Raw genomic sequence first — 12,229 nt, 5'->3', positions numbered from 1 at the left:
TCATACATATAATCCTCTACTGCTAGGATTTACACTTTTTTACAGTGTCTTTTGATGCTTTAGAAGGATACTTCTTTCTTTCTCTATACCTGTCCCTTCACCTATTAAATATTCTAGCTATTTATGTAAGAGGCAGTAATGTACCATATTGGAAGTTATAATTTTCAAACTTACCACCCTTCCACCACATGAAAACAGATTCTTGCATTTTCTGCCAAAACTTGAAGTGATGGTTTGGTAGAATTGAATAGAGGGAGTCAGATGTGTTAGGAGGTGTATCACATTCCTATTGGTGGAGTGTGATCACATGATGAATTACATCCAAGATGCAGTCGAACCATGTTGATCTTGAGGTATGTGGGAGTTCAAGGCTTTTAGTATGGAAAAACAAAATTGTATATGGAGGTCAGCACTGAGCAAGAATAGCTATTTATGTGAGAGGTGGTAAGTACCTATCAGAAATAGCTTTTTAGTATAGGAAAATTGTAACACTTGCTGTGCTTATAAGATAATTTAAAATTCTGTTATAGTGTTTAGCTGCAATTTTGACTCTTTTGATTTGATAAATACTCTTAGCACAAAACCACACAAATTATTTACCATTATTCATTTTTGATTTTGTCAATTTACGTAAATTCAATTTTAGATTATATAATAAATGAACTATTTATATAACTTTGAAGTTAGTCCAATATATATTACAAATTTTTACTGTTTAATTTTAAGCTATGAAGTGAACTGAACAGTTTGGCTGAGAGAGGTAACATATATACATACATCTGTATATATGTGATATTCAGCCAGTTCCAGTTTCTATAAAACTTCAACCTTGTTTCCATCATAAAGCTTCAAAATTGGTGTCAAAGCTGATTCAGTAGTAATTGGTGCATCATGTAGTTTAAGTTTTATTCATGAAAACTTCATTGGTAATAGTAGGATTTTTGCTGTAACCCCATAAAACTTTTTATTTTACCTTAGCAATGGTTTGGGCCATCTACTTTTTGGCAACACACAAAGATGTCCAAGAAAAGGTGTACAAAGAATTAAAAGATGTTGTAGGTTCCAGCAGTCTGTCATATACTGTGCTTCCCAAACTTAAGTAAGTTACTCTTTTTGAGGAATGGGTTACTATACAAGTAGAAAGAATAAAAATCTTGCACCACTTTAATACATTTTGCTATATACTAATCAATAAATTAAACTGATATCTTAAAAGTACTATCATTGAAAAAATATTTTTGTTTTTATATCATAAGCTTACAACTAAAGTATTGCCATTATAATTGAAGTCAGTCTTGGTTTGAGTGAATCATAATCTATTTCCTTTCTTCACCCATTTAACAGTGAACTTGAAAGCCTTAGGTTTTGTATAGCACTGATGTTGAAGTTGAAGAATTTACAATATGGATGTTCAAATTTGAGTTATATTTTTTTTTCCATTTAACTGAAGTTTGAGAAAACCATATTTTCGAACACGTTTATTGTCATTGTTGGGGTCCAAAGTTCAATTGCATACACTTTGAAAAAGATTGGCTCATGTTAATAGTGTAATTACAGAAATTGTAATTTTGTTTGTTATTGGGAACTTTTAAAGTTGCAAAAAAATGAAAAGTATTAGTTTCGGAATTAATGTGTCAAAATTCACTGTAGAAACTCCCTGAATACAATTTTCTTCTGTATAATTATATTTGATTATGGATACCTGTTGGAGAGATAAAAAGAAATAAGAACTATTAAAATTGTTTCTCTTAATTAATTAATTTTTCTGTGAATAGTATTAGGTATTAAACTTTTATACAAAAATATAATAAATGATTGATAATTCCTTGGCTAGTAGCATTTACATTTTATGAGTTTAATTAATAAAACAATTGTTTTAATTAAAATGTTCAAAACCTTGTATAAATAGAATTTGACAAAGCTGGTACCTGCTGTTTAAAACATAAAGATACCTTTACTTTTTCATTTTACCAAAAATATTTAATTGTTAAAAAAACCTGATGTAACCTTTTTATTTTTTGCTTTAATGAGAATGTTTGGCTTGTATCCATTTCTTGTACTAATGTGGCTTTAAGTCACAAAATCTCTTTAGAGTAGACCACTGCATTTGCTCTGGTGTTATTCTGATTAATGTATTTAAGAGAGTTTTTTATTTGCTACGAACTCTGTGTCCTAATCTGTGGAATTACATGATGATAGGAACTTCTGTCACTGCCTTAGATTATCCTGTATTTAACAATGTGATAACCAACAAGTGGAGTGTTTAAAATTTAATAGGATTTTTGAAATGTTCTAAGAAAAAATGACTAGTGGTTGTAATATGTTTTTGTTCACATTTAGATTTGTTTTTTTATTTTAATAAAATATATGTGTCTAATAGTAGATAGTTTGAGCTAGAGTATAGTAGTTAAATATTGAAATCGGTTTTCAAAGTACCCAAATACTTTAGTGTATGGAGATAAAGTACATTTATGATATGTCCAGTAACTAATGATACACTGGTTATGTGCATAGATATGAATTGTTCTTTGAACTATTTCAACCATGTGCCACAGGAAATTTTCTGCTGTGGTTTTTTTCATTTGTTACATATTACTCCTACTTGTTTATACATAGAAAGGCAATTTTCTAAGGGAAAAAATGGCTAAGTTCTTGGATCCATGAAGCAGGAGTTTTCTCTATTTGGTAATATAAGAATTTTAAAGCTTTCACTTAAAAATTTCACTTGTGTTAATTTGAATAACATTATCTTAAGATATTGGTTTTAATCTTGTTAGGTAAAATAAATCTCTCTGTGGATCATTACAGTAATATAAAGTTAGATAATATTTGTACACTGTTTTTTAATTAAAATTTTATTGTTTTTAAATTTAGATATCTTCGTCAAGTGATTAATGAGACGCTGCGAATGGCAGCTGTAGAACCGTGGACAGCACGTTGTCAAGATCTTGATGCTGAAATTGGTGGACATATTATTCCAAAGAAGGTATTCTCTTTCTGTTTTGTGCCAGTTACTTGTGAAAAAAAATTTATTGGGCAAAAAGTCTGTTGGATGTGAAATCTAGAAAAATGTAATAACCAAGAACATAATGGGAAAATTAGTAAGGACCAAAACTTTAGAACATAGTAGTTTTTAACAACTTTTATTAATCCTTTCTCTGTTAGAGTAACTTAACTAAATGTTCTCTTTAGGTTGATTAAAGGAACTGCCTATTTTCACAATTTTGATCAAGTAAAGATGTGTCAAATAGTAGATTTATAAATTAGTTTATGTAATTTTTGGTCACCTAATAAATGGTGGCTCTAATGTGGAAACTAAAGTATTTTGATCTTTGTTAATTATAAACTGATGAGGAGCAAGCTGAAAAAAAATTTTGCCTCCTAGTTGATCACTGTTGGTCTATTTTCAGTACTTTCTAGGCTTCATTTTATTTAAACCATGTTTGAACAAATACACTATGTTACAAAATTTTTACTTTTTCTTGTTCCTGGGCAGAAAGCATTATTTCCCAATTGCTTGTGCCTAAAGTAAATGGAAAAGACCTATTTTTCTCTTCAGACTTTGCTTCAGTAATCTGGGAGCATATAACGAAAACGTGATGGAAGACTATATTTGAGGGCTGATACATGAAAGTGATTTACATTACAGTCTCAAATCTCGAAAAACTACTCACTTCTAAACATTTCTGTTTAACTTTATAAATACATGTAAATCTTGATTCCTATGTTGTTTTATTCAGACCTTATGTAAATGAAAATGTGCATATTTGCTCGTTTTTACATAGAAAACAGGTTAATTTCTAAATTTCATTATCAAGGTCATAAAAGCAAAGTTTGAAGGGAATAATGGCCACATTCTGTACTTTTATAACACAATAAATTAAGAAATAACACATGCTATCCTGGAACAAAATTTGTGTTACATAGTGTTATCATTAGGTAGTCTTAACACATGTGACTTCTTTGAAGTAATGTAAATTATAAAAAGAAAATAATCATAAATAAAAAATGGTGTCATTTTGTTCCAAACCATATTTCCCTTTTAATTTGCTTTAAGTGATTGTGTATGTAAATGGGTACATACATCCACTGTGATGGATTTAAAATTGGTAAAAACTGAATATATGTTTTAGGGTGCAAGTGCACATTTTAGCATCAAGAAATTAGTTTAAGCCTTATTTCAGAAGTATTACTTACTTCTCAACAGAACAAATACTTAATACTTAATGTCATTGCAACAAAGTTTTATCACACTTGCCAAACCTTTCAATGATATTCCTATCCCTGCACGTGATAACGTACTGCATCAGTCTGCCATGCAGTCAGCATCAGACTCTGCCTCTTAACCAATGGGAGGGCATCATATCCTCCTTGCACATATCCCTTTTAGCATTTTATGCATGCCAAAAAATAATTCTTTTCTTTGGCACTCCAGTATTCAGTCACATGTTGAACCTTTGGCCCTTCCCCTCTCGTTCATACAGTTCTTCACTTAAGATGTATTTTCTTTTTATTCTCACTAGAAGGAGACATCCCTGTGATTTTTTATTGATTTTTTACTTTGGACACCTCCAGTAGTCTTCACCACAGGTACAGATTGATTTTATTACCAGACCACTTTTCTTTCCTAAAAAACTTGATTTGCTTGAGGGAGGGATTGTTTCTCCAATTCTTTTCCTTTCTCCTTCTTCTTGTTACAGTTATTTAGAACCTGACTGTTTCCTTTGTCCTGCTTATATATATATTTTTTATAGGATTCCTCTTTTTCTTAGGACTTGTCTCTTTCTGCATTAACAATTTGGGTTAAACAACTCATCCAGCTTATCTATTCCTCCATGGAAAATGGCTTTTTCATCCTTATAATGTCATCTTCCATACAGTTTGCCATTTCACACTTATATTATCTTTAGCCAACACCTTGATTGTGATATTCTAGAGGGTAGATGTGTGTGTGCACGTGCATACTGGAGGTAATGTAACCAACCATTTGGCTGGTGTATGTAACAGGGATTACTTCTCTTTCCCACGTGCCTGGCCAGTTCCTGCTGTCTTTGTGTATGGTAATCTATTGCACAGTCTCTCAGTTTTAAAATTTTATGCAGGTGATAGATAACTCCTGTTCAGTAAATGTGCCTTTTTGGTAATTTCCAACAAGCAACTTCCTTTTTCCAGTTTTCTTCTAATTGAGTTGAAGAACCTTTGCTTCCCCAGAAGCAAACCAGTGGGGAAGTCATTATCATCAAGTTGATTTAAGACCAAGTGGACCTATCCCTTGATTGGAAATAGGTCAGTGTTATTTATCTGGAAATGTAGTACAGGTGTCACCCTTACACCAAGAACTGAATCATTCCTGGTAGTCCTCAAAAACTGAATGAATATTGCATTCTCCTTTAGATGTAGGCTTGGGATGATTTATCCCTGCACCTGCTTATTTTGATAGGTTGGCAGTGAAGTTGTTAAAAGAAAATTTTACAATCCAGTCAATAAAATTTTTTTTTTTTAAATCAGCTAACATTTCAACACTGCAGTTTCATCTAGTAGTACAAGAACTGATTTTGTATTACTAGATGAAATCAATGGCAAAACTTTGGCTGATATTAAAATATATATACATTACTATCTGGGGAGTAAAGGTCACTCTTTAAAAACGTTATTGGAAAACATTTGTAAATCCCTCCAGTATGCACTACAGATTTTGGAAAACTATAAAATATTTTTATAGATATTTCATTTAAGTATTTCTCACATGCTTTATTTGTTAACTTATTGTCCTAGCAACACTACACATACATAATCTTTGACCCCTGGAACATACAGACTGGTTGAGCAGCCTTTACATTCTGCTAACCTTGTAACACTTTGGAGCCATGCAGAAGATTATTTTCACTGTACTTTTCTGCACTACCAGTTATATTGGATAATGATTATTTCCTACTTTGGATAATGAAAATGTTAACTTTAGATGTTATTATTTATCTACAGTGTATTTTGTCCATCTCCCACATAACTTCAAACATAAGTTTTAGGATGCTGAAGCCGTCTTGATAGAACTGATAATTGAGTAACTTTTGTATGAGATATTAACTGTACATCTTTACACATTGTATTTACATCTTTAATAGAATATGTACTTGGATGTGCTTTTTTTCAAATATAAAGTTAAACACAATATTCTAATTATACTCTATGAATTTTATTTATCTGAAGAAAATACAAAACTTTATTTACATGTGAATAAGTTTTTTTAATAAATAATTCCTAGGCCTGGCATGGCCAGGTTGTTAAGGCACTTGACTTGTAACCTGAGGGTCGCAGGTTCAAATCCCCGTCACACCAAACATGCTCGTCCTTTCAGCCTTGGGGGCATTATATGATGATGGTCAATCTCACTTTTAGTTAGTAAAAAAGAAGCCCAAGAGTTGGCAGTAGGTGGCAAAGACTAGCTGTCCTCTTCCAGTCTTACACTGCAAAATTAGGGACAACTAGTGCAGATAGCCTTCATGTAGCTTTGTGCAAAATTCAAAGAAAAGAAAAACAATAAATAAATAATTCCAATGAATTTATATGTAAATATAAATTTATATTCAATGTAAATAAAAAGTCTGGTATTGTTTTCAAAAAAGGGTAGAAAATTGAAAAGATTGAAAGATAGATAAAAAGAAAGTATTGAATGTCTGCTTTTATATTTGCAGAATCACAGTTTGGTAGATAGGAGTTAAATGGGATTTCTTAAGTATCAATTAACTCACAGTAATCTATAATACATTGTTTCATTCTTTATGATATGGTCTTCATATGTTGTCTTACAAATTTGTAGTATGTTTTGGGGAGATGGACAAGTTTTGATAATAAAATTAGAAACAAAATGCCTTTAAACCTTGTAATCTGTTATAACTACCAGGAGTATAAATTTAGTTTTTCTAACTTTATATACTGTAAGTACTTACAAAAACCTTTTTAGCATTCTATGCATTATTTAATTTATTAGTGTATACTGTATTGTGCAACACATTCTTAGTTTACATGGAAATTACAATTATAATGAATAGCTGCTGATTATGCATTGCTTTAAGAAAATTTTATTGTTCACCCATGAGAGAGAGAGTGTGTATTATTATTAAATCATTGTTTTCTGTCTGTAAAACTGCATACAAATTGGTAACTTTTCTTTGAGTCAGTTAACTTTAAAATGAATTTTTCTCCACCTAGACTCCAGTTATCCAAGCCTTAGGTGTGGTGTTGCACAGTGAAAATTATTGGAGTCTTCCTAAAATGTAAGTAATTGTAACTCTGAATTTAAATATCAACGTGTTCTGTGCCATAGATTCTATATGTGTGGTGTATTTTAAGTAATGAAGAATTGGTTCAGGTAGGAGTGTTTTATCTCACTTAGAAATTATATTTACATAAGTACAGCATTGATGGTCTTATAACAATTTCCAGTTGCAAAATGTCTCTGAAATGTTTTCACCTGTTGTAGTTTTTATCATAATTTTATGTGTAATTATTACATATCATAGTTTGTTCATCTCAACATTTTAGCCATATATTAAAAAGAAAAAAAAATTGTAGTTAGCTCTGAAAATATTCATTGGAAAGTAGTTACATTATTTGGGTGTATGAAATAAAGTTTTTGAAAAGTATTAATTTTAACGAATAACAAATTATGAAAATAATTAATATATTAAGTATCATGATACCAGCATGGGCAATTGGTTTGATCACCTAAATGCCACCATTTTGAGTTCAAAAATATGTGTGGTCTGATTTGAATATTCAGTTTACTTGGAAACACTGTTTATTTAGTTGAGTTAGATATTGTATTATTAGTATATTGATACTTGGTTTAATAGTTTACATTATATCAAACAAAGCAAGGTAATCATTAATCTTGCAACAGATTTACAATTTAGAGAAATAAGATCCCTTTATATATTAGTGAGAATATATTGTTGAAAATGATCAAGAATTAAACAAGAAGCTTTAGTTTTTGCAACAGATCACACAATATTGGAATCTGTTTAAATATGTTTTAGCCATGTTGGTGACAGCAAGAATAAATGGAAAGTATTAATTACACTAACAGTTGCAGCAAAATCTTTACTCTTGCTTATTGTTACTAAAAAGAAACTTCCACTATTAAAGAATGAGTGAAGTTCGTTTATAATTCGTTGTAAATTAAGTTCTTTCATTTTTAGGTTCAACCCTGATAGATTTGATGAAGATGACACTAACTCAAGATCCAAATTAGCATTTCAACCATTTGGCTTTTCAGGAAAACGAAAGTGTCCTGGCTCTGACCTGGTGTATGTGCAGCTGGCACTGTATATTTCTGTGATCTGTACTAAGTTTGAACTCCATCTGGTAGATGGTCAAGTTGTGAATCCTCTTCAACGAGTAATTACAAGACCTGAAGATGAAGTGTGGATAACAATTAGCCCAAGATCATAATTAACTGTACCCTCTAAAATAATGAAGAAATAATGTTTTCCTTTTTTTTTTCCTTCCTATCCCAAGCAGCCGTATTGGATAAAAATGAAATGGCTGAATTTTGTCTTGCATTGAATATGACTTTGTGAACTTATCATAAAAATGTGGCAAACAGTTCTAGGAAAGAGGCTGATGGTATAAAGAATTCTACAATCACAACATGCTCGTAATATTTGGATAACTGAGTTTCCATAAAAATAATGAAGTTTCATAAATATGTTCTGTATTTTATTTTTTACTAGTTAATAAATATAAAAATCAACGTCAATCATTTTTCATTGTTTCTAAATTTTAAAATGACAGTTCATACCTGTAACTTTTTACTATGACACAAAGATCAATTTCCTTTTCACACTGCAAAGTAAGGAAAATAGCCTATTTATAGCTGTTTCACTGAATTAACACACGGCCTTCCATACATATAAATTAACCCAAATACAATATTGATATGTATAAAGGTTTTGAACATACTAGGAGTTCACTAAAACTGCTGGTCTTCATGCACCTGCACACAGAATTGTATAGTAATTTGTGACTTCTTTGTCTTGAAAGTGAGATAGTGAAGTTATGTTTAAAGTACAGTGTTCAAAATAAATCACCTTTGATATTATTTAATATGCATTTTTAAGCTTACCTTGACTGAAATATATGACTAAAAATATTATTTGATAATTTTTTTTATACTCAAAACTTAAACTAATTAAGCTTTACGTTAGAAAAATAAGTGTTACAGTTACAGTTAAAAAGTAAAAGTCTCATTACTCGAGTGTTGTAAAATTATATACAGCATTTAATACATGTGGATGAAAATTTATGTTCATGTGTATTTTATTAAACAATGTAGAATACATAACTGTGGGTAAAGGTTTGATACTAGACCATGTGCATGAATAAGTTTATAATTTTAATATCAGAGCCAGAACATCTCAAGCATTTGAAGATTTAAACTATTAACAATTATTTAAAAAATAATAAAACTTATTTGGTTTCCTCAATATTTGTGAAATTCAATTTTGAGTAGTGTTCAACATTTAAGTAATAATGGAAAAATAATGAGATTTAGAAAATTACTTTTTTTTTCACCTAAACAGAATATCAGAGAATAATAACATTATGAGAATAGGTTTTGTAGGGATGATTTTCTATTGGAGCAAAGCTCATCGGTCCAACATGGAAGGAGTAACACCTTGATGCACGAGGATCTCCGATTGAACTTTCAGCTGTCTTGTTTATATATATATATATAGATTTATGGCAATTATAACTATGACTGGAATAGTGGATAACGTTTTAAAACTAACGAGTTAATGAAGTACTTCCAAGTTACAAACAAGCATTATTAAAATAAAACTGTGAACATACATTTTGTTATTAATCTACACACACACAGACATTACTTTCCAGAATTGCTTTCATTTGGCAAGACCAAGCTGTAGGGATATTCATTTACACATTTCTTTGATATGTTACATGCAAACGAAATATTAGTGTACTTGCACCTCTACATGAGGGAGATTTATAACTAAATTATAAGATCTTTTGAGAACAAACAAAATAAACTATTCTAACCTTTGTGTACTTACTATAAACTTTGAAAATCAATTGCTTTTTTTTTGTCTTAAGTCAAAAGAAAACTAGTTGTTACAGGTGATATGTTATTAGACTCGTATACATTTCGAAAGTAACAAATCATTGTTTCTGATTAACATAAAATACATCGTAACTTAATTTTTATGTGAAACTAAAATGATACGCCTGTTATTTTTATATTTAACGTTGAACAAGAATAGAATGTGAATCATTAAATGTTAAAACCGCTGGGGTATTTCAGTTCTAGAATACACACATCACCATAAATATTCCTGCTAATGATGGAAGGATCTGCAGTTGGTTTGTGAAAAGTCTGATAAGAGATCTGAAGAAAGGAGAATACAAGTAAAAAACTGTTCACAACGCCACGAACACACTTGGCAAAATATAATAGGGTAAAGTATTTTTGTTAAGGTTGTGGTAATTGAATATCATTCAAAGTTGGTAGTCCATATGTTCACTTAATTCTAAGTATTTAATTAAGTACCTTTTTTATAACTATATATTAATTAAAAATATATTAACTTAGGTTTCACCTGCTACTCTGTTGCCGCATTAAGAGAACAGTTTCATTGTTGGAAATAACATTAATGATCTCTGTCAGACGAAAAGATAATGAAACGTAGACTCCACCAAGATATAGATAGCTATTCAATCTTTGTACTAATGCAAATAAACTCGATACAAATAAACACAATTTACTCATCGATTCTCAAAACAAAAATCCACTTGACATTATAAGTGTGCGGCGATAAACTGAATTTGTACTTAGCAAAAGACCTAAGCTTTACCCTAACAGACAAAAAAACAACCACTTTAAACATCGCTACAACCACAGAAGATCATTCACAACCTACCGGAAAAACAATTTAGAATGCAATTAACGTCACTATTTGAAAAAGCCCCAATATAAATGCCATCCTATCAGAAGAAGAACAAAAGAGCTCTCAGAAACTTGAATAAAGAAACCATAAAAATTCTACCTGCATAGAAAGAAAATGCCCCTAATCATGGAAAAAGAAGAATATTTCATCAGACTCAAAGATCAAATCCAACTCGGCTGGCCAGGTGAGTTAAGGCGAACGACTCGTAATCTGAGGGTTGCGAGTTCGCATCCCCGTCGCACCAAACATGCTTGCCTTTTCAGCCCTGGGGGCGTTATATTGTGACGGTCAATCCCACTATTCGTTGGTAAAAGAGTAGCCCAAGAGTTGGCGGTGGGTGGTGATGACTACCTGCCTTCCCTCTAATCTTACACTGCTAAATTAGGGACGGCTAGCACAGATAGCCCTCGTGTCACTTTGCGCAAAATTCAAAAACAAATCAACAAACAAAACCAACCCAGCTACCAACAGAAAGCAGAAAATTAATCAGCTCTTCAAGAAAGAAAAGAACTTGGAACAGAAATAATCAAACAACTAATAAAACGCAACAGTATCACCCCACAAATATAAGACACACTTTTCCTGGAGCATGGTATCACCAGTAACAGGTAAAGTATCTGTTAGGAACTCGGTCCATTTGTAGAGATTATGAAACTAACCGTGATAACTTGACAAGATAGGATGACCAGCTTTGACGCGTCATATCTGGCACACTACAAATACTCCACCGATCAAGTAGATAACATACGATACTTTTACCATAAAAACCCAGGATTGATTCTTGACCTCTATAAACTATCACTTCAAAGAGTATCAGACAGATAAACCTTTAAACACCAGCAGGTTTGTTCAAGAAATAAGGGGTGTTTTCCAACAGATAACTTGACTAAGTTGTTTTAAATAATCCTCCGCTGATACAGCGGTAAGTCTACGAATTTATAACGCTAAAATCAGGGGTTCGATTCCCTTCGGTGGACCCAGCAGGTAGCCTGATGTGGCTTTTCTATAAGAAAACACAAACACTTTTTAAATGGAAAATAACTAATCTGGATAAATACGAATAAAGAATGAACAAAATCTTCATTACAGCGAGTGGAAAAGAAGAAAAACTGTGTATACCTACACGGACAGAATAACAACTCTTTCTGTTAAGCCGTATTTAACTTCACAACTTTCACTTTCCAGCATTAATCTTTATAAAACTATAACATGTTTTTAAAAGTAGTCTTCACTTGATAGTCTCTCACTAGAAACTGACTAAAGAA

General features: G+C 31.3%; 1 protein-coding gene across 1 annotated transcript; it reads left to right on the top strand.

Moving 5' to 3' along the window:
* Positions 1-721: 721 nt before the first annotated feature.
* Positions 722-8,758, top strand: LOC143253979 (cytochrome P450 20A1-like). Its single transcript, XM_076508657.1, has 4 exons — positions 722-1,099; positions 2,875-2,986; positions 7,210-7,274; positions 8,199-8,758. The coding sequence occupies exons 1-4, from the start codon at positions 981-983 to the stop codon at positions 8,449-8,451; spliced, it is 549 nt and encodes a 182-aa protein (XP_076364772.1). The 5' UTR covers positions 722-980; the 3' UTR covers positions 8,452-8,758.
* Positions 8,759-12,229: the final 3,471 nt, after the last annotated feature.

The sequence above is a fragment of the Tachypleus tridentatus genome, chromosome 6 (genome assembly GCF_004210375.1).
Source record: "Tachypleus tridentatus isolate NWPU-2018 chromosome 6, ASM421037v1, whole genome shotgun sequence".
NCBI classification, from domain to species: Eukaryota; Metazoa; Arthropoda; class Merostomata; order Xiphosura; family Limulidae; genus Tachypleus; species Tachypleus tridentatus.
This window is presented reverse-complemented; position numbering and strand designations above follow the sequence as displayed.